Source organism: Xiphophorus hellerii, chromosome 2, assembly GCF_003331165.1.
Source record: "Xiphophorus hellerii strain 12219 chromosome 2, Xiphophorus_hellerii-4.1, whole genome shotgun sequence".
Classification (NCBI taxonomy): Eukaryota; Metazoa; Chordata; class Actinopteri; order Cyprinodontiformes; family Poeciliidae; genus Xiphophorus; species Xiphophorus hellerii.
The window spans coordinates 30317103-30340767 of NC_045673.1; the positions used below are offsets into that span (position 1 = coordinate 30317103).

The 23665-nt window shown below is 37.8% G+C and overlaps 1 protein-coding gene across 2 annotated transcripts in view; it reads left to right on the plus strand.

Moving 5' to 3' along the window:
- LOC116710403 (anoctamin-1-like) overlaps positions 1 to 23665 on the plus strand; it is a 45876-nt gene that overhangs the window by 16875 nt on the left and 5336 nt on the right. Inside the window, exons 7-22 of one of the 2 annotated variants that reach the window (XM_032549428.1) lie at positions 1223 to 1278; positions 1677 to 1718; positions 6120 to 6184; positions 8083 to 8217; positions 13943 to 14103; positions 14211 to 14293; positions 15115 to 15126; positions 16848 to 16922; positions 17339 to 17407; positions 17523 to 17724; positions 17982 to 18093; positions 18193 to 18250; positions 18670 to 18770; positions 19523 to 19665; positions 20396 to 20548; positions 23335 to 23387. In XM_032549428.1, coding sequence (XP_032405319.1) covers positions 1223 to 1278; positions 1677 to 1718; positions 6120 to 6184; positions 8083 to 8217; positions 13943 to 14103; positions 14211 to 14293; positions 15115 to 15126; positions 16848 to 16922; positions 17339 to 17407; positions 17523 to 17724; positions 17982 to 18093; positions 18193 to 18250; positions 18670 to 18770; positions 19523 to 19665; positions 20396 to 20548; positions 23335 to 23387 — 1520 coding nt within the window. The remainder of the gene's footprint in view (positions 1 to 1222; positions 1279 to 1676; positions 1719 to 6119; positions 6185 to 8082; positions 8218 to 13942; positions 14104 to 14210; positions 14294 to 15114; positions 15127 to 16847; positions 16923 to 17338; positions 17408 to 17522; positions 17725 to 17981; positions 18094 to 18192; positions 18251 to 18669; positions 18771 to 19522; positions 19666 to 20395; positions 20549 to 23334; positions 23388 to 23665) is intronic. The other variant, XM_032549436.1, reaches the window with a different exon arrangement.

Sequence of the window (23665 nt, forward strand, 5' to 3'; positions counted from 1 at the left end):
TACAGGTTGCAGACCCCTGATGCAGCAGATGTAAAGTTTAATCCAATCTCAATAATTCTAAAGCTAAAAGTGCAGCACCATAATTTTAATTAATTCTTAAAGTAAAATAGTGAAGGTTAAAAAGTTCCCAGTGAATATTAACATAATAAATGTATTTAGTATTATATCCTCAGTTCCCATGTTGATCCCTGAGACTGCAGGTTTCTGTCTGCCGCATTTTCGGTTAGCATATTTTTTCTTTATTCTAATAGCTTGATATAAGTCAGGTTATCCAAACTGGTAAACCACAATAATGAAATAATATATTTATTTAATAATCACTGAATATTGTGTTAATAAAATATATCATCACTTCTTAAAAAAACACACACACAGAAAGTACTAAAAAGAAATTAAATGTAGTGAAATGAATGACTATTTCCGAACAACATTTATTTACCGTTTACCAATTAGTTAGATTTTTATTTAAATCTAACTAATTTAGATTTAAATGATTACTTATATTAGTTTGGCTAATACTGTTATATATTAGATAAAGTATCATTCAAACTCAACATTGTAAACAATCAAACCATAATTGTCTACTAAAAACATAACAGGAAACTGAATAAATTATATTAAAATGTTGTGTACCATGTTGGTCTCAGGAGATGATTGATGTTTGAGTCTTCGGGGTTCTGACATGTCTGCAGTGTTCCTCTCCTGATCCGTTCTGTCTGCTGTGCTCCACTGAATATCGCCAACACGTTAAAAATGACCTGTATTCATCCTCACAGACATACTCAGACAGGACGCAACATTCAATAGCAACCTACCCCATATTAACTTAACTTGAAATGTGACAAATCACATTTTTCTGGTTTAGTTTACTAGCAACATACAGGTATGATTACTGTCGGATCGTAAAATCAAGAAATAACTTAAAGAGAACCTGTCTGACATCTACAGCATCTCAAAATGTTAAATATTATTACCTCATCAGAAAAAAATCAAGAACAGATGACACACACAATTCAGAGTTGATGATTCAATAATAAGGAGACTAGGCAAAATGCAATTCATGTCAACAGTCTAAGGCTAAGTGATTGCTGTTGTAATAAAAAAAAATCCTTTTTTAGAGAGAGATTAGGGAAAAATGAAGGTAATAAACATCTGGTTCTCTTTTCATGTGGTCTTGAGTATCTACCTTGAGATGGCTTTGTTCTTTGTTTTTGCCTGACAGGGATCACCAGTCTCCTTGGTAGTGGGGTTTATTCAGCAGCCTATCCTCTTCATGATGTAAGCAGTGCAAATATAGAAAAGCTTTTCATTTGGATTTCAATTCATAGGTCTCACAGTTATGGAAATTAGCACAACTTCTTCAGCATGGGTATATTCTCATAGAGGACATAGCAGAAGCAAATATTTGTCTACTGTGATCCCAAATTACAATGGATAAACTTAAGCTCTTTATTTTAGAAAGATTACCAGCTTGTTAGTCATGCGTATCCCAGTTATCCTTTTCCTTGTATTCTTTGAATTTGTTTTAAAAAGCTAAACTTTTGTAGTCAATAAAAGACATCAGCTGTAGCAGAGACTTTAGCAAACAGTTTTTAATTCAAATCCTGACATCTGAGATGGTTAGGTACTGCTTTGCTGCCTGAAGTCAGTGAAATAACTATGCCATATTTTCCTAGGGAGCCATTGAGGAGGAGAGTGCAGAACCCAATGACAGAAAGGTAAGAATGTTACAATTGTCATGTTCCGAGTTTTTCTGTGTATTTATTTGTTTTCTGTGTCCTTGAGTCTCTTCGTTGTCCTGTCCTCCCCTTGATTGTTCCCTGGTGTGTCTCGTTTCTGTGATTACTCCCTGTGTATTTAACCCCACCTATGTTCCACGTCGGATCCTTGTCAGTTCTGCGTTGTTGTCGCACCAGTCTGTCTTTATGTCCCTCGTTTATCCTGTCGCTACCGACGTTGAGCCCAGGCTTCCGCTCAGTCATGCTGCCAGGTTTTGTGGACTTTGTTTTTGGACTGTGTTACTTTCTGGATTATCACCATTAAACCATCATCTTCTCATTTCAACCTGAGTCTCAAGCGTCTGCCTCACCACCTCAACCACAAATTCATGACAGAAGGACCCGACCAAGAATGAGGTGAGGTCACGGCACTCATGACCCAAAATAACCGTGAGGAATGGATCCAGCAGCAGTTGGAGTTGGCGCAAAAGGATCTTTACAAGGACGTCGAGGTCCTGCCCTCTCCACTGCTGCTGGAGGAAGAGGGACTGGAGTCGGACTATGATAAATTAAAGAACCAGATTCACACCCCGACAGCCACCACCCACGCTACATCGTCGCTATCTACAAACATTTTTGAGTTAACTTCCGAGGAGGATTTTTGTTTTCTTTTCGAGCAGTTCAGAAAGGATTCATTCATGTTAGAGATCGTGTTTGAACTTTATGACGAGTTCGTGCAGAGAAAACAATCCGTTCCAGCCTTCCTTCCAGCGTCCACTCCAGCTCCCATCACACCTCTCGCCATCTCCGCCAGCTCAGCTCTAGCATCTCCGGAACCAGTACCACCTTCAGCTCCAGCACCTGCGTCTCCGGAGCCGGCACCATCTCCAGTCTCCGGCGCTACATCCTCTCGTCTTCCAGCCGCTGCTGTCTCTGCACCTCTTGCCGGCTCTCCTGCCGGCTTTTCCAAGCCTCCAGCCCCCACTCCAGAGACTGCTCCAGTCACTGTCCCCATGGTGATGGGGTTCCAGGCGGCCCGCCTATCTCCAGGCCGACAGGCGGCACGGTTAGTAGGTTTTCCTGCCAGAGTTAGCAGGTTATCAGCCCCAGTTAGCGGGTTTTGTGTTCCCTCGTTGTTTCCCAGTGTGTCTTCAGAGTTTCCCAGTGTGCCTCCAGAGCTCCCTAGTTCTGTCCCTCCTCCCGAGACCCCGCCTCTTAGTGCTCCTCCCGAGACTCTCAGTGCTCCTCCCGAGACCCCGCCTCTCAGTGCTCCTCATCGTCGCCGCCTCCGGGTGGCCCCTGAGACTCTTCGTCGCCTCCTCCAGTGCCGCGGACGGCCGCCAGACGGCCGCCGGACCACCTCCGTGGTTCCCACCTCCAGAGCCGCGGACGGCCGCCGGACCACCTCTGTGGTTCCTGCCTCCAGTGCCTCCGCCCACCCTGTGGGTCGTTTTTTGTTGTTTTTGGACTCTTGGCCCTTCCTGTGTTTCCGCCCACCCTGTGGGTCGTCTTTCGTTTTTTATGGACTCTGGCCCCCCGTTCCAGCGCCCCTCGGCCCACCCTGGTTGTGTGTTTTTTGTTTTGGGCGTCTTGGAGCCACCCTTTAAGGGGGGGTACTGTCATGTTCCGAGTTTTTCTGTTTATTTATTTATTGTTTTCTGTTCCCTTGAGTCTCTTCGTTGTCCTGTCCTCCCCTTGATTGTTCCCTGGTGTGTCTCGTTTCTGTGATTACTCCCTGTGTATTTAACCCCACCTGTGTTCCTTGTTCCTCGTCGGGTCCTTGTCAGTTCTGCGTTGTTGTCGCACCAGTCTGTCTTTATGTCCCTCGTTTATCCTGTCGCTACCGACGTTGAGCCCAGGCTTCCGCTCAGTCGTGCTGCCAGGTTTTGTGGACTTTGTTTTTGGACTGTGTTACTTTCTGGATTATCACCATTAAACCATCATCTTCTCATTTCAACCTGAGTCTCAAGCGTCTGCCTCACCACCTCATCCACCAATTCATGACAACAATATCTTAAACATTAGATTAGGTTTTCTGAAGGGCATCAAATATAGTATGCTGCATAAACATGTGTCTATCACCACTTATCAATAATAACTGAACATCATTGCTGCACAGCACAATTAGAGTTAGAGAAGGCAGAGGAGTAATTAAACCATCCAACACAAAGCAAGAGAGAGGGAGACTTAGGCAGAGCTGTAGAAAGAGAGAGTGAGACAGAGATCCCTGCTAATGCTCAGCCAGCTATTTTGTATTTTGTAAAATACTGCCCCCTTAGGCTTTTTGAGCTTTACATCATGTTATCATGTTATTTCCTCATCAAAAACATACATGGAATGTTGCTTTGTTTCTTTCATGCGTATTTTTTGAAATCATTTCATCTCCCATGGCAACCATACAGCTGTGCAAAGCCCCTGGGTGGCCCAAATGCCACTTCGAGAAGCAACTCTTTCTGGAAGCTGCAGATTCCAAGCGCCAAGCTTCTGAGCTTTGGCCTCAAAGAGCAGCCCTCCTTCAGCTCCTTCAGACTAGCCAGCAGCAAATAGCAAACACCTGGTGGAACTGCACATCTATTGAGCTTATTATAGGAGCTACTGTACTTCTCAGTGCATAACTAGTAAAAACATTAAGGGTTAATAGAGGAGTAATTTTGATAACATCCTAAAGGCCAAGTGTCAGAAAGAGCAGGAATTTTTAAGAGAGACAGAAGCCCTATTTCAAGGTGTTAAATTACAAAATCAAAATTCTTTTAAGTCATATTTTCTGTGTATAGCATTTTTTTATAACTGAAGCAAACAGTTACTTGATTATGCTATAAAATATTACTAATACTGCTCCCTTTAAACACACACACTGAGAAGATTCCTGTGGAATAAGAAAACGTTTCCAGATGTAAAGTGGATTTTCAGGAGCGTTGGTGTTTGAGCAACTGAGAGGTTTCACAATAAAGACAATTAGATTAGGTAGGTGGTCACATGCTGTTGAGTATGTCTGCCTTTCTTCTTTGTACTTTTAAGTATTCAGGTAGATGATTGGCCAATTCTAGAATCACATATCTTGGTGCAGTGTGAACAGGGTTGGTTGGGGTTTTTGTCACAATGTTTTATTGACTTGGTCCTCTGCTGTAGATGGCTGACTTTGTCTTTGTCAGATCGTCATTGTCTAATATGGCACTTTGCTTCATAAAGAGTTTTTAAAAATATATAAATAATAATAAAGAATTGTCTGGTTTGCTGTATTGGTTCTAGCATCTTTATGTTCCTGAATCTAGTTGACTAACCTGGTTCAACAGGTTAGTCAACAGAAAATTGTTCCACTATACGCAACAAGCCTCCAGGAAGGCTGTGTTACACAATGCCACAGTCAGTGTCCTAAAATACAATTAAAATAAAAAACAGGCTTTTATTAACATTTTGTTATTGTATTACTGCTTATGCAGAAAATGTATTTGTTTTACTCTGATTGCACTATTATGTGCCTTGCATTTTATTGCCATAAGAGTCAGTATAGGAAGTGTACAAATTTCTAACATTGATTTTCTACTCATAGGAACCACAATTCAAAATGAAGCCGTCCCAAATTATATCATCCAGGAGGCATGAATGCTGCAAGTCAATGACTCGATGCATCCTGCTGGGTTTCCTTAGATACAAATGTTTTAGACTACTTTGAATAATTAATTGGTCTTAATAAACTGTTTGATAACTAGGATCAGTTGGAATGTATGTACGATTGAATTAAAATCTTTTTTTTTTTTTTGCAAAGTTCCTCGAGACTACATTTGTTGCGTTTTGGCGCAACAACAATTCAATATGAAAACTGAATTGAATTGAATCAAATGAACTCTCCTCCACTTCCTAAACTGTTTACCAGACACACACTCTTTGTCCATTTAAAGTCAGTCAAACAGCACTGAACAAATATTCTGGATGGTATGAAAAACACATGACATCAAGGCAAAAGTAACACACCCTACACTACAACTTTGAATTCAATAGCCTTTATTCCTCTGAATATGCATTAGAGAAATAGGAAAAATCACAATTAACATGCATAATTCAAATACTTTGATCAAAAATGTGCTTTATTTCCTCTTATTTAGTCTAATATGGCAGAAGATTTTAGATACACCAATGTACATAACAAGAAAGTATCTATTGGATGGATCAGAATAAGAAATGTGTCAGAAACTTACATTTTTGTGAGAAAAGGTGTTTGAGTCTCCCACTGAATAAATCAGACTTATTTGCACAGAAGTCTGGAGTGGTTATTTTTTCACAGACAATATAAAAATTAATCATAACGGAGAACACAGTTATACATTTGTGACAAACAGAATGAGAAAAACGCCTGACAAAAATGTTACAATAACACAACTAATTATTGTAATATCTCAACAGCTTTTGTACGAGGAGTGGGCAAACTACAGTGTCTTTTATAAGTACCAGCCCATTGGACTTGTTCGGTAAGCAAACATTTTCTTTTTCAGTTTTTTTTGCTACTGCACTGGGATTTGACTGTATAGTGCAGATTATGTATTGTATACAAACAAAGTTATTGGTCATAGATATTTTATATTATAAGGGTAAAGGAAACAACAGTAAAGAAAGAGGAAATAAGCATTTAACATCAGTTGTCCACTATATCTCTGTTGAACAGCGTCTCTTCCATTTGGATCATCTAACATTGTATAGATCATAATTTTGTCACAAAACATATGTTGGTCCTTCTAGATTATTCATTTTTGTAACAGTTTCAGTCAATGTTAGGTAAGTCAGCTTGAAATCATTCCTGGATTATTACTTTGTTTACTTCAAAAGTTGGAGGGGCAGTATAATGTAAAATCAACGTTTTTGAGCTGTACATTATGTTATAATGTTAATCCTTTATCAAAAACATATCTGGAGTGTTGCCTTGATCTTTTTCATTCCTGTTAGAGAAATACTTTCATCTCCCATGGCAACAATTGACCTGTGCAAAACGGTTGGGCCAACCAACCAGCACCTTCGACAATGAAACTTCTCCTAGGAGCTGCAGTTTCAAAGCTTCCGAGCTTCCGTCTCACAGAACAGCCCTCTCTCTGATATTAGCACAGATAGAAGTTCCCTAAGGACCATTTCACTTAAAAATCTTATTTTTATCATTGAGAAAAATTGAAAATAAAGTACAATTTATTGTTAGGGTCTGCAGGGTACTACATGTAGCAAGGTACTGCATGCCGTGATGTGGGATGAAGGTGAGACGCATAAAGTTAGCTTACCAAAGAGTTTTAAAAATAATAATGGATAAAATAGCTTAAATCTGTGTCACTCAAAAGAAAATCTGAAGATATCAGTGGATAGATTCTCAGGATCAGTTGCAGAACTTTTACTTTTCAACATTTTTATGACACATAGCATGTGACTGACATGCAGATCTAGATCTGTGGCTGTGCTGAGTGCGATATGACGCTGACAAGGCGGTGAGCAGCGCTGTGCCCCACGCTGACTAACTGCATCTTATCACCTAAAATAAAATTATTTATGTTGAACTACCTACTGGCTGAAAGAAAATGTTTGTCTTTGCCAAACAATGCTTCTCAATTAGTAGTAGACCTAAAATGTTATTAGTGCACAGAGCAGTTGTAAAAAAGAACTTTTTTGATTTCCATGTGTTTGCTACCATTGTAAAGCTTAGAAAACACACTTTCAAAATCTGTAAATAACTCAAAACACCCTGAGTAGAGTTGGTCTTAGTGGGGGTGGTTACATTTACATAACAATGCCACCCTTCACTTTAGGATGAGCAAACACAATGAGTTAAGAGACTAATGTTTTCAATTCAGGTTATATTTATTAACATGTCATAGCGGGGGCAATTTTTAATTTTTTTTAAAAAGTCCTTGAGGATTTTTTTAGTTCTTAATATTCCATCAGCATGTTGGAGAAAAGTCACTGTTGTTTTCTTTGACTTTTGACCATGGTCTATCTTTTAAATGACTCCAAATAAACTTGACTTGACTATTATTATGTTGAGATTTTCCTTCAAGATTTACCTGGAGCATTTCACTGCGGTGAAAGAATAAAAAGCACATTTGTTACAAACGTGCTTTTTAATTTTTTTGGAAAAAGAAAAAGGAGAGACTCTAATTCCATTTCACTGGGTGGCTTTCCAAGTAAGCAGGACAATCTAATAATTCACACATGTTGACTTTTTTGGTTGTTATTATTATTGAAGTTTGTGGTCTCTGGAAACAAAACATGGCCCAATGAGGATTGTGTTCAACTGTTGTAATGCAACCCCCACTTTTATATTTTTAATGAGCAAATACAGAAATATGTAAAAAGTCACTAAATATAATTGTTTCTACTTTCTGTCATGTAGGAAATATTTTGGTGAGAAGATTGGCCTTTACTTTGCCTGGTTGGGCCTGTATACCCAGATGCTTATTCCTGCGTCACTAGTGGGGGTCATTGTGTTTCTCTATGGATGTGCAACAGTTGATGACAATATACCAAGGTAAGCTCAAACACACTCTAAATGTGTTGATAAAGAATTACACAATGAAGGGACAGTTTGATCATGAATGTAGTGGAAGGAAGTTGCTGCTGACATCTTGAAAAATAATCTTTGGAATGATGATTTCTAACCTTTTAATGACTTCTTGTTCATGAGAGCTGAGGCATGGCTGCCACCTGCCCTGCTGCTTTACCACCACCAAACTGGTTTCAGTGCCAAGTTAGTGCTAGTTGTTGGGAATCAATCTTTTGCTTGTGTAATTATTAATAATTAGAATTAATAATTCCTTATTAATGAAATTATTAATAAAGTTTGGGTTTCCATAGTTGAATGGGATGATTATCCAAACATGCCAGTCTCATGCCAGAATGAATTCACCTCTACCAGATGAGCAGATACTCCTGACATAGACATCAAAATGATCACACACACTTTATTAACAAAATAGCTCAACGTTATAGTAAAAATGTTCCATCAATACACTGTAAAACATTTGAGCTGCATTTAGTTGTATCTTCTATCTTCTACTCTTTAGTCAAATACATTTAGCAAGTTTTTGAAATGTGTGTGTTTGTGAAAAATAAACTTGTAAGTCGTGTTAACTTTTTTTTATTAATTTTGTCAAACCGCAAAGAGTTTAATGAACTAGAGGTTTTAGGTTAGCAAAAGAAGAAAAAGACAGGAGTGTGAACTATTTCCCAGAGTGCTTAGCGGCATAATTTTGTATCCTGTGTTGCACCATGAGTGAGATGGAAGTGTGTTACATTGATCTGACTTTTGTGCGACAGTTTGCAAACTTTGAGATTAATGTCCTGTAAACACCAAGTGTTTTTGAGCAGAAATCATTGTGATGGTTTACAATATTTAATATCAAGTCAGAAATTTTGTTCATGCAATTTGAAACAAGAATTTAATTAATATTGTGAGAAAGATAACAGAGAAATGTGTACTGTCCAACTAAGTGAGGGCAGTTCTTTCTTGCACATTGTGAAATAATTTTTTGGTTTAAATTGCAGAATTAAGTTAAAACTCACAATTCAAGATTAATGAGCTTAAAAACAATGTTCAGACAACTTTTCTCCTGTTGCTAAATCAACTTCATGAACTTTAATTTAAAACCAATACAATTTTATTGCTGATTTAAGTTGCATTTTCAAGGCAGGAGGTTGACTTTCATTTCCAAGTTAAACCACCTTTAAATGTGTTACAGTGCACCTACTTTCTTTAATTTTCCAATTATGTGTAACTGCTAAGCAAAAAAGAAAAAAACAACGATGATCAAATCAAACAGTTAGAAAATTATGATTAAATTAAAAGGAATACTGAAAAATTGATTCATGACTAAATAATTAAGTCTTCAATTAATTCATAATTAACAATAGTAGAATATCTGAAAACAACAATGCAGAAAATTACAATTCATCACAGACCAACATGACTCCATCAGAGAGAAAGTCAAGGTAGAGGAAACAGGGGAGGGGCGAGAGGGGCTGATGTCACATGGAGATGATGTCCAGACCCAGACAGAAACCTCTACTTTAGACAAAGAACCATAAAAATCCTGACCATGTGACCAGGCCTAGATTTAAAACTAGACAAAGGAAAATGTGGCTTTTGGGCTCTTTACTGCATGACAACTACATGACTGTGTGAGAGGAAAAGAGAGAGCGAGAGAAGAGGAGGGAGAAGAAAAATCTGCTTCTGCGTGTTTTTCAAAGCCTTTCTTGGATACCATCGCTCCAACACATGGCGACTTTCACAAGAGAAGATTGTCTGAATTGCACAGCATACAATCAACAACTCATAAGTGAAAAGGATTAAGCCAAAAATACAAAAAGACAGTGTCTGATTTTACTAAGTTATTATCACAGCCTCAACATTATAGTAAAAATGTCTCATCAATACACTGTAAAACAAAGCTCGAGGATAATAAGGGACATAAGGGATTTGAATGCAACTTTACTGTGAGCTGATTAGTCTGAAAGTACATTGAAGAGATGTCCAGGGGCTGGTCCAAACAGTTCAGTTGCTGGATGGCTCTCTGGGGAGAACTGATGGTTCCCTCGCTGGGTTGGGGACCAAAAGTGAAAACTGTGAGTCAGCCTACTGTCGAGGCGACTCTCAAAGGACTTCTGCAGTGCCAAGGATTCCCCAGAAGACTAGCTTAGCCCAGTGGAAGGGGTGCTAGGGAAGTCCACCAGTCGCCCCAGAGTGTTTTTGTGTTTAAAAAAAGTTAAAAATTGAGAAATTTGAGAACTAAAACATCAACAACAAAGATATAAATATAGCAGTGCACTAAATAAAACCAGCCTTTCTGTACTTTTTGTATGTCAAATACCATTATCCTTTTTTAAAATATATAGAATGTTTTATTATATCTAAATCTAGCTTAACCCATCTTTGCTGTCACTGTTACTGATGTATTAAAATAAAATAAACAAACATTTAGCCTGGGGGGATTCTAGTAAAGCCTGGTGGCCTGCCAGGCTTATAATACACTGGGGGAAACCCTGGCGGTGCACTGGACATGGCGGGCGGTTTCCCAGGTCTCAGTTTCAAGAACTTAGAAGCCAGTCTAAGTGGACATTTCATCTCTTGGCAGTTGAGATGGGGCCAATTCTCTCCTGCCATTTGTACATTTTTGCTGTAAAAATAAAAACACTATACCTTTGTGAGCTCGCCCTCCCATGTGGACCAACTTCCATAAGAGAGGTACTTTAGCTTATTAGAGGCAATTGTTGGCTGCCTGGAAACCACCGAGATGATTTCAGATGACTGTAAAACATGTAACCGCTTCTTTAGACTTCAACTTACAAATGTTCTTATTCCAACCAACATCATTTTCATGTATCTCATGTAATCTCATGTAAAGAGATTCTTAAAAGTTCTCCAGGTTACACTTCAAAGGTTGGAGAAGTCCTTTCCCCAGTCAACAGAATAAGAAGGGACAGTTTGTGAGTGTGTGTCTTTGTTGGAAGTTGACTCCAAAGACAAGTCTAATTTGTCCAGCTCATCCTTCCTTGCTGGTTGGAAGAACAGTCTATGCGTTGGAGCGTTGGAGGCCATCAATGATGGATACTGGAAGATGCAGTCCAACCATTTAGCTGGAGTAAATGGAAGCCCAACATAGAACTTGATTAAATCTAATTATTTTTAGTTTGAAAGCTGGAAACACTGATTGGTACCAACAATGGATTCTTTGGAATTGTTTTAAATTTGCTGAGCCAAAGCAGAACTTCTTTCATCCAGAGTTGTAGGAGGGCTTATCCAGACCAACAACTACCAATGCACCAATAAGACATTTTGTGGCCAATTTTCAGTTGACATGTTCATTCTTTAAGACAAATAATTAAGACTAAAACTGCTTTTTAACTTTCCTGTAAGATAAAACATTTAACTATCTGAGCAGCAGAATGTTTGAAATGTAACAATTTCTAAAATACAGATGAAATTAGAAAATTTGTCTTGCTGTCACAAACTTCTACTTCCATAGCTACAACAGTACCAGAGGCTTTGCAGCCTGGTAGATCTTATTTGTGGCATCTTGATAAAATTATCAGATTTTAAGCTGTCAAACATCCAAAGGACTGTTGAGCATAAAACAATCCATTTATGGTGAGCTGCCATTTGCTCAGTGTGTCTCTATGAACTACCAATATAAACACCACATTTGAGTTAGCCAACCATCTCCCTATTTACAACAATCTAAAATCATAACATTCATCAGAGAGTTAGTATCTGAAACCACCTCTGGTTTCAGATTTTCCCTAATCTCACCATTACCACAGCTCTTTATTTCATAATATGAGTTGAGATGCACTGAGGAGCAGATGATTGGCTCTTTTTATTGTGCAAATTTAATGAAAGAGAATTAGCAGCAAAGTTATTTCTATTGTGACTGGACAGAGTTAGTGATGAGACAACACTCATTAATAGACAATAAAAAAATGAAAAAGAGGAAATGAAGAATGTTTGACAAAAGGGTTTGATAAATCTGTCCTCCTCCTTACCTGCTCCTCATCATCTACAGGATGTTATGACTTGCTGCCAGGCCAGTTTAGCAAACTAAGGTGTACATTACATGTACTTAGAGGAAGCTGAATGATAAAAAAAAAAAATCTAATAAAAAACAGACCTTCCTTTCTCATCACACCTGTCACAGAATGTTGTAAAAAAAACATTTGGGAACAAGAAGTTTACACCAGATCACAGTTATGAGAAAGAAACTGTACCAGAACAGAACCAGGTTCAGGATATTTCCCAACTTTAAAGGGAAGGATTAAGGTTTAGTCTGTTCTCAGTTCTTACATTTGTTATAGTTTTGCAATAATCTGATTTGTTGTACCTAGTGGATAAATAATATGAACACAATATTGCATATGACTCAGCATATAGTACACAGTCACACATTGCCATCTTTGTATTCTCATCATAAAACGACAACATGAAGATCATGTTTAGTTTATGGCAACTTACATGATTTGTGGATAACAGATATAATTTGTAGCCATAAGTCCCTCATCAGGCTGAACTCAGACCTTCCCTTTTCTTTGTGATTGCAATTCTTCCAGTTCTCTGGAGGTGGAAAATATTTCACTTTTATTCTGGTTGAAGAAATGTGCTGGTTTTTGAGAATCAAACTCTTTTTGCCAAAGTAATAATTTACATAGCTACTTACATGTGGATGGTACGTGTCCAATCCCTACATAAAAGTTGACTTAAACGTGTGCAAACTGTAATGACTATTTGGTCATTTGGGCATTTTCCGAGGTGAGACCTTTTTGTCGTTATACTGGTTGGTGATTCCCGTCTTCATATGCAGACACAGATTAGTAGGAAGCAAAGTCAGAACCATCTGACTGCCAGACAACTACCCTTCCATGTGCCATCAGTGCTCACGTTTTGAGAGAGTTTTGTGAGTTAGATGAACAGATGAAGGGTTTTGTAAGAACACAGTCCTTTAGTGAATCTGGCCAGTGTATACCAGAACAACCTTTCTTCGACAGTATACAGCAACCAGCTGTGGAGTTTTCCTTTTCTCCCAAAAGCAAAAGTGAAAAGATTTTGTCGAGACATCTCATCGACTGAATTATCTAGTGAACCAATTCAGCTAAATGCATCGCCTCAGCTTTTTGTTCTACTGTGAGGGATGTTGGAGTGACCAGGATGTGTCCTTTACTTCAACTATAAAATAACACCCAAGACAGAAATGTGAAGCAGGCCTTTATAGTTTCAGTTGACTTCTGGTCTGAAATGGACTATCTATTGTTGGAGGAGGATGTGGTTGACTGGGACAGGCGAATTTAAAACGTGATTTTATTGGACAAAATTTTATAGGACTCTGATGACATTTGATGTGAAGTAGTGCTAAAAAAAAACCCCCAAAGTGTTAAATAACAGTACTGCCCTGCCACCCATCAACAATGATTACAGCAATAGTACTAGAATACGTCTTAGGATGACACTGTTTTAAATATACTGTTAAACTACGATGTTCCAAAGAGGCTTTTTCACTGGTTTGTAGTTTAAACAATAAAAAACATAATGTGATGTATTTCATGTCATGATTTTCATGTCTCATATGTGTGTTGTGTACAATTTTGGAGTTATTGGATCCTTTAGCATTAGGATAAAGCAGTTTGAAGATCTTGGAGTTAAATGAGGTTTAGAAATCGACAACCTCTGAAGTAAAATAAATATGTTTTTCTGTGTGTTTGAATTCCAGCATGGAGATCTGTGATCCAAAGAACAACATCACCATGTGTCCCCTGTGTGACAGAGTGTGTAGCTACTGGAAACTCAGTACAGCATGTGGAACTGCTCGCGCCGGTCACCTGTTTGATAACCCAGCCACGGTTTTCTTCTCCATATTCATGGCGCTGTGGGGTGAGAAAACCAGTCTGAATACAAGGCATCAAAAAGTACAAAAATTGTGTTAATACCCTATTATGTCTGCTGAGGTCCAACTTACTGCATGTCTAATATTCTTATAGCTGCCATGTTTATGGAGCACTGGAAGAGGAGGCAGATGAGACTAAACTATGAGTGGGACCTCACTGGGTTTGAAGATGAAGAAGTGAGTCCATCTGTCTGTCTGTCTTTGTCTGCTTTAAAAAGACTTTACGTTCCTTTTCAGCAAATTATTGTTTAACTTTCTTACATGTTTGTTTAAATCTCTTATGTATTTAATTTTTTATTTAACATAATTGCTTGTTCTGTTTTTAGCCCTTAGTAGCCCCTTGAGATCTCATGACGAAAAGGGCATTATACTGTAGATATAGAAAAGTATTATAAAGTCCTCCATATTGTCTCTAACCTGGCAGAAGTCCACTGTAGTTTTCTACATTTAATGTGATATTGTCAGCTAGATCTTTGATAAAACAATGTGTCATGTGATACTAACGCAAATATTCATAGATTGCTCTTTGAATCATCACTTTGGTCATCATTGAATTCTTTAGGCTGTCAATAATATACAGTTATTACAGTAAGCTGTGTCTTTTTGTTTTAGTACGTTTTTGCCAATTTTCTGCAGCCCCAGTACACAAATATAGGTGTATCAATGTTCACACTGTTCGGTTGAGAAAACACAGCCTTAATAAACAACCATTTATTAAGGTTGTTTAATAAACCTTAATAAGGTTCAGATATATTATCAGTTATATCTGATAATATCTAATAAGAAGTTTTATTATGAACTGGGGTTACTAAAAGAGCTTTCTGCTGCAGGTAAGACACTGACTGCTTCGACCTTGTCTATATATGCCTAAACCAAATGGGAAGAAATGATGGCATTAGTGTGAATGTATACTAAGATTATCCTTGTTATACTTGACTGACAATCCTTTTGTCCCTGTTGTTTTTTTGTTCTGTTTTTATGTTGTTGTTTTTTTACAGGAAGCATTGAAGGTTTGGAAAACTTTCTTTCTGGTTACTAATTTCCTCTCTAGGTCAAGGTCACTCTGTACTACACAGCCTTTCTGCTACCACTGCAAGGCATTTTTCTTTAAAATCACCTTGTTTTCCAATCCAACAATTTTCACTTTTTACACTTTATACAATGTCGAGTATGACAGCCAAACACAGTCATGGTAAGGAAAAAGTACACCCTTTCTCAGTTCAATTCTCAACATTTTATACAATATTTTTTCAGTTAATGCAGGATTTTTTTTTTTAATTGATCCCAGCTTGGAAAGGTATCAACAGCTATCTGAAGTTGTACAAAACTTAGAACATTATTACTTGTTAAGCAGAGATGAAGCCAAAATTGAGAAAAGTTGTGATAAAAACTGTATTAAGTAAAAAATGTTTGGGGGCACTTTCTGTTTAAAAAGTGCAATTTAAACTGATTATGTAGCACATTTATTATTACAATAACTCAGGACTGTGCCAGAATCAGATGTAGGATGCTAGTCTACAGAGGAAGAGACAAACATTCTCTTGCCATCAACAAAAAGGTCAAAGTCATTAATAAACTAACATCAAAGGAGATCACATGATGCAGCGTGTGCTCCTCATTTTGAGTAGACCCTGTGTCAGTCCTACTGAAGTTAACATATGTCAAACTCATCTACAATTCAATTGTAGTTTGATATTGTGAATAACAGAAGCTCACAGAACTATGCAAGAGAACCAGATACAGATTTCGGTGTACACGGAGTTTTTAGGTTCCCCCTAAAATAAAAGTTTGACAGCTAAAAACACAAAGTCAGCCAAATCAGATTTGTAAGCAGTTAAATGTATTTGTATAACTAGCATACACCATTGCCAAGGAAAGTTAAAAGTAAAAAGAAAAGTTCAAAGGTCAGACACCTTGTCCACAGGAATAAAATGTCTAAATTCGACTACATAGTAAATTAGAAACTGCTTTGGGATTTGGACTAAAGGGTCTGGGGGTTGGGATCATAAGACCCATAAAACTATACTTTACTGACTCCCCAAAGAGGCAGAACATTCTGGATTCAGATTGGTAATTAAAAGGGTATACTTTGTTTGTACAATGACTGTGGCTACTTTATATTTCATATTTGTTCTAATTTTCTAGATGGATTTGCAACTTTTAACTTCTGAACTGTTTCTGTTATTTCCTGTTCACATTCTCTTACCCTTCGCACTGGTCGCAATTTGAGCGTGGTTACATATGATTCACAAACTGTTCTGGTCATCATTTGCCCAAACAGGATTCAAGTTCTAGAGTTAAGAATAACAGCAATGGAACATTTTTGAGAAAGTTCAGATTGCATCTTAAGAGTTCCAGGTGGCGCCACAGCTAATCTGTTGAACAATAATGAAAGTACTAGAAGAGTCTGTGAGTTTAGCTGCCAACACTACAACAGTACAAATCTCTAAAGTGACTTATAGTAGAAACATGTTATTTTGAACAGCTGTTATCTGCCATGCTTTACATACCTACATGTCTATTACACTAACAGGAACTCTTGCATCCATGATATGGCCTTCTGACATTTTAGTTTCTGATTAAGCTGTCAATATGTAGGTTATTTTAAAGAATCTTATTTCCTATCTTGAAAGAAATATTATACTCAGTGATTTCTCCAGCAAATAAACCTAGTAAAATGAAATAAAATGAAATTTATTTCCATCATTTTTCATTTTGATCACCATCACAGGATCATCCCAGGGCTGAATATGAATTCAGAGTGATGCAGAAGTCCCTGAAGAAAGAAAAAAAGTCCCCACAGAAAGTAAGATATCACTTGCTGTAAGTTGAGAGTGTCAGTAAAGGATATCTGTCTTCCTATGTGTGTGTGTTTGTGTTCTGTTGCTGAATTGTTCGCAAAAGCCTCAAATTAAATCATATATTAAAATAAATAGCTGTATTAGTACCTCGTACTAATAGAAACATGGAGTAAAAATCCTTGTAGTTTGATCATTGTGGCCTGTTGGTGGTAGACCTCTGCTGATCATCTCACTTCAAAAACCATCTGGGCCTCACGAAAACCTCTGCAAACCTTCTTTCCATTATTTTCAAGTCACAGTATCTGCTGCCATCTACTGGTGTCACAACACATTCTGCAAAAAATGTTACCGACACAAAATTGGGCTTAATTTTGATTATAACAGCTGGGCTTGTAAAGCATTTTTTTTTTTTTTATTTTAGGTTGAAAAGCTCACATGTAGAGACCGTCTTCCTGCATACATGACTAATATTGTCATGATGCTGCTGATGGTAAGTCATAACTGTCATTATGCTGTGATCCAACAATGTCGCCTATAAATGTTGTGAAATATAATAAGACATCTGAATGTCTTCATGTTGTTTTCCTGCAACCCTTCCTGAACAGATCGGGGTTACGTTTGCCATTGTGTTTGGTGTGATCCTTTACCGGATTTCCACCAAAGCTGCCCTATATATGAGCTCCAGTCCAACCACAAGAAGCCACGTACAACTGACAGTAAAAACCACTGCAGCCATCATTAACCTGGTGGTCATTCTGATCCTGGATGAAGTGTATGGAGCTGTGGCTCGCTGGCTTACTGTCCTAGGTAAGGAAAAGACCTAAATAGTAGGTTAGAGCTATGGCAACTTTAGAGTCTAATGTCTCCAACTCCTCTTCTTGGTCTGCCTGGTGGGCAGATATATATATATATATATATGTATATATATATATATCTGTATGTATGTATAGATAGATCTATATTAATAGATCTCTAGATACATTGATATATAGATAGATACTGTAGTTTTTATTTTCTTTTAGCTTTCTCAATAATTGTTTTTCTGTGTCCCTGTTTTGTGGCAGAGGCCCCTAAAACAGAGAAGAATTTCGAGGAACGGCTGATTTTTAAGACTTTCATTCTCAAGTTTGTCAACGCTTTTACCCCAATCATCTACATCGCTTTCTTCAGGGGAAGGTTGCTACTCTAATTTTTAATGCTCTTTTTTGTTGCTTCAGTATATCATATTTATGTCATCAGCTGAATATTTATTTCTTCATTTCACTTTCCTTGTAGACTGGTGGGCAGACCAGGCAGATATTTATATGTGTTTGAGTCTTACAGAATGGAGGAGGTAAACTTTATGTCTTTATTACATCTGCAAGCAAAATCTATGAATTAATATTATTGCTTTTTCTTAAACAAATTACAAAAAACAAAAACAGTAGGACCCAATTTGAGGAATTCTAACTTTTAGGACCTGATGTTATGAAGCGCTATTTGCGAGGAATTCCAACGTTGTGAGAACTTGAAATGGGAACGCAGGCTCCATAGTTTCCCAATGCAAGGTGGGCTTGTAGGAGGGCAGTTCTGTGCAGAGCTCCATGGTCTGTGGGAAATCTGAAGTGGCTAATAAACTGCTCATCATCATGTTCCTGCAGTTCAGTCTGATCTCTGAACACACACTCATAAGGCTCCTGGTCTTTAAGAACATGGGCCCAATTATTTTGTTCAGGTTTAATTTTTTTTTTTTACTGTGTTCCTGATTTCCAGTGTTCTGATGGAAGCTGTCTGATGGAGCTATGTATCCAGCTGAGTATTACCATGCTGGGGAAGCAGCTAATTCAAAATAACCTTTTTGAGATTGGAATACCGTGAGTACAGTTCCGTTTCTGCATTTATTTTATTAGATCTGATTAACAAGGATTTGGCACTGCCATTGAGTTCCTGTGCAGATACCCTCGAAAAATACCTCACTTACAGCACAGTCTGGGTTTTCTCCTTTCACTCGGATTCTCTCCGGTCAATTTTTGACCTGGCCAATCAGCGACAGAAGGACAAGTTCTGAGCAATGTTGTTGATTTTCTGCACTGTTTTAGAATTGTAGTCTGCCTGTAGGCCTCAACGGCAGTGGAGGAAGTGAACGAAGTCATTCAGTCTGTGTTGGTCATGCTTCAAAATATTGAGTTAACATCAAAAGTCACCTTGTTGGGCTCGGTGCTTCTCTCTTTGCAGTGGAGGGCAATTGTTTACAGTGCAGGTAGTCTCCTGTTAGATTTATAGTGTTGAACTGGTGCATTACATACATCATGGACAAAAGTTAGTGATTGGGTAAAATTTAAAACTTCATCAGAGTCCACGCCTCCAAGAATCAATCGTTTCTCGATAGCTGAGAGCCCTCTGAACGAAACAAATAGCATAGGACAAGGGGTTGGGTTTTACCAGGCTAATTTGGCACAAAATAACGTCCATTTTATGATTCTGTTAAAAGGGGTGGTGACTGAAAAGACCATTTTAAACAAGGAAGTTTTAATCAACTGTTAAACCTTGTTAGTTGTTCATCCAAGTCAATTTAGAGCTAAGCTTAACTTGTGTGTGTGTTGTTTTTTTTTTTTACATTCCTCAGCAAACTGAAGAAGCTAATTCGATACATTCAGTCGGAACAAGGAGCATTTCAAGAAGAAGAGAGACAAAAGAAACTGCGGAGATATGAGACAGACCACTTCTTGGAACCGTTTGGTGGACTGACACCTGAATATATGGAAATGAGTCAGTAGCAAACAAAATCCTTGCATGCAATCATTTTCTGTAAGTGACTGACAGAGAGATGTGGTGTGGAAAAGGAAAGGGCAATATGTGGCTCAATCAGAAGATTTATTGTTTGGTAAATGTATGAATGTTTCTGCTTTATAAGCGAGACGGGGTGAACGTAGCACTGGTGTGGTTGGTGTGCTTTGATTGGTCCGTATGACCAATCTATTTACTCAGTCCATTTACCATTCATATTTCAGTACATTATGCAGATCTCAGTGAAGTCGGCATCCACTCAAGCACAGAACTGAGTGTTTCCCACCACATACACAAAGAATGATGAACTTTAACCATAATGGAGAGGACTTGATCCCAATTTGAGATTGAAAAAGACGTAATATTTCTTGATCATTTTATTTAATGTGTGAGGTTTTTTAAACTAAACATAAAAACTGAATTTTTGCAACTGCCTTTCTTGCTTCCTTCCAGAGAGTTTCTGCTTCTTTACACTGAGCAAAGAGGTCATTGAGAGATGTGTGTTCATCTTCATCTTAACATCTTAAATTAACCTAGAAACAATTAGTGTATTATTAGAGACATTTGTTGTCTAATTTATGCAGTATTATTTGAAAGCAACCATGTATCACATGCAAGGTTTCCCCCAGTGTATTATAAGCCTAGCAGACCACCTTATTTTGGATGAGCACTACATAAATAAATAAAATTTTTCTTTGCTCTTCTTTTCCAGTTATCCAGTTTGGTTTTGTCACATTGTTTGTAGCATCCTTCCCTCTTGCTCCTCTATTTGCTCTGCTCAACAACATTATCGAAATACGGCTTGATGCTAAGAAATTTGTGACCGAGTTGCGAAGACCAGTGGGAGCAAGAGCCAAAGATATTGGTGCGTTTTTCTATGATATGATTAAGTTACAACACAATCAACGCGGTGAGGTTAATGATACAAAAGCATATTGCTGTCACAAAGGAAAATACATTTTTGAGCACCATCACTCTATAACATGTTAATTACATTGTTCAAACTAACCCCAATATAATATATTGCATAAACATGGTAATTATGTTGTATACATGTCAGAATTGTATTGTCTAAACATGATACTTATATTGTGCAAACATGATAATTATATTGTACAAATGTTTTGATTTCATCCATCCACATGGTGGTGGTAGTATGCTAAAGAAGGCTATTAAAGTGGCTAACAGGAGTTGGTCAAGATTTACTGATGCTGCTTTGCCTTGTGTTTGAAACCACAAGGCAAAGCAGCATACAGAATGCACATCCTGCTCAGTATGTGCACTCTGAGCAGGATCCTAAACAGAATGGGACTGCACAGGAGGAATCGTCAGTCCGATCCTGTAGATGTGGCGCCGTTCCTAACTGACCGTCTGGAATGAATCTGCAATTGGCTTCCGATTGTAGCTTCCGATTCAGGAAATGGCTAAAGAGCGATTCCACATCATTTTCACTCCCTTGAGCGTCTTTAATCTGTTCTACTTTAAAATCTAATGTACTTACATTTTAAAGTAGAACATTTCTCGAATCAGAAGCTACAATCGGAAGCCAACTTCAGCTTCATTCCAGACAATCAGTTAGGAACGCAGCATGTAGAGGAGCAGACTGACTTTTCTGTCTGTGCAGTCCCATTCTGTTTAGGATCCTGCTCAGAGTGAACATACTATTAATGATTTCCTAAATAACAGGCAGCAGTAACAGTATCTCTCCATATTTTAGACTTAGCATGAAGAAAAACTTGACCAACTCCTGTTAGCCACTGTACTAGCCTTCTTTATACCTGCACTAAAAGCATACTACCACATATCACGCTTATAAAGATCACTTTTATACAATATGTGATCATATTTACACAATATACAGACCCCTCCGAAAGTATTGCAACAGCAAGGCAAATTCCTTTGTTTTTGTTGTACACTGAAGATATCTGGGCTCAACAACAAAAGATAAGCATGAGGCAAGAGTTCAAAATGTCAGGTTTTATTTTCTAGCATTTATATGTACGTGTGTTGGGTAAATTAGGATATCTCACCATTTGTGTTACACCACAGCATGTTAAGGTGAGCAGAAGTAAAGGAATAAATGATCTTAAAGTGAATAGTATTTAATATTTGGTGGCATAACCCTTGCTTGCAATGACTGGCTCAATCCTGTGACCCATCAACATCCCCAAACTGTTGCATTCTTCATTTGTGATGTCATTCCAGGCTTTTACTACAGATTCTTTCTGTTCTGGTTTGTTTCGGGGGTTTTCTCCCTTCAGTCTCCTTTTCAGGAGGTGAAATGTTTTCTCTATCGGGTTAAGGTCAGGTGATTGACTTGGCCAGTCTAAAACCTTCCACTTTGTTTTCTTTGATGAAGTCTTTTGTTTTAGGTCATTCTCCTGCTGCATGATAAAATTCCTCCCAATTACTTGAGATGCATTTCTCTGTAAATTCGCAAACAAAATGTTTCTGTACACTTCAAAACTCATTCTGCTGCTACCATCATCAGTTACATCATCAATAAAAATTTATGAACCTGTTCTAGAAGCAGCCATGCTTGCCCAAGCCATGACTTTACCTCTACAGTGCTTTACAAATGAACTTGTATGCTCCGGATCCAAAGCAGTTCTTTTCTTTTTCCACACTTTGGCCTTTCTATCACTTTGGTAGAGATTAATCTTGGCCTCATCAGTCCATAAGATTGTTTTCCACAACTTTTCTGGCTATCTCTGTACTTCTTTGCAAATTGCAATATGGCCTTCTGATTCCTACTACAGATAAGTAGTTTGCATCTTTGGGTATACATTCTATATTTTTGCTCTTCGAACAGTGGATTGTGATACCTTCACCCCTGATACTATTGATGCTTTTGGGGTTTTCTTCACAACTCACAATATTTCTTTCACCAGCTACTGTTGTTTTCCTTGGCCAACCTGTTCACCCTCTGTTGCTCTGTGCACCAGTCATTTCTTTCTTATTTATAACCTGTCAGTTGTTGTGCTTGCTATGCTCAAAGTTTGTCTAATGGCTCTGAGTGATTTTACTTCTTTTCTCAGCTTCAAAGTGGCTTGCTTTTCTCCCATAGACAGCTCTCTGGTCTGTCAATGATGAGCTTGTGTGCTTCCTCTTGTTAAAGAGGATAAACCAACATAGGCCAGTAGGCCAATAGACTATGTTTAGGTTAAGCATAAACATAAACGACTATGTTTATGCATAAGCCTTCCCAATAGTTTTAAGCATAGGCCAAAAAGTAGACTATTTAATGTTTGAACAATCAACATTAAAGGTAACACCTGGTCAACAAGAAACATCCATCACATGTTCCAATAGTTTTGCTCACTTGAAAAATGGGTGGATTCAAACAAAGGGTGGTATGTCCCGAGTTGTTTATAACACACCTACATGTAAATGCCAGAAAATAAAAGCTGACATTTTTAACCCTCGTCTCATTCTAATCTATTGTTGTTAAACCCAAATGTCTTCACTGTACAACAAAAACTAAGAAATTTGCCTTGCTGTTCCGATACATTTGGAGGTTATTGTAAGTATGAAGCTTGTACAATATTATTATCACCTTATAACGTGATAGTGCTCAAAACTTTCGTATCCTCCGTGACAGAAATACTCTTCCATATAATTATGTGATCATTCTTATTTTTATGCTTGCAGGTATATGGTATGATATTCTGAGAGGGGTAGCAAAAGTTGCTGTCGTCATTAATGTAAGTAAATACACCTATCTGTAAGTATAAATGCTTTGGTTCAAACTATGATCAAGTGAAATGTGTTTCTATAAGTGCCAACTTTCAATAGAGGAAAGAGACTATAAAACTAGGAAAGGAGGAGGAAGAAGATGGATGCCAAAGTAGGCAAAAATGAAGCCAAAGGTAATTTGAGTGGCAGAACTGAGAATTTTTATTATAGATTACTGCTACAAGATCAGAAATCTCTTTTTAAGAGACTAGATTCTTGAAGTCTTTGGTTTCCTGGAAAAGCCACT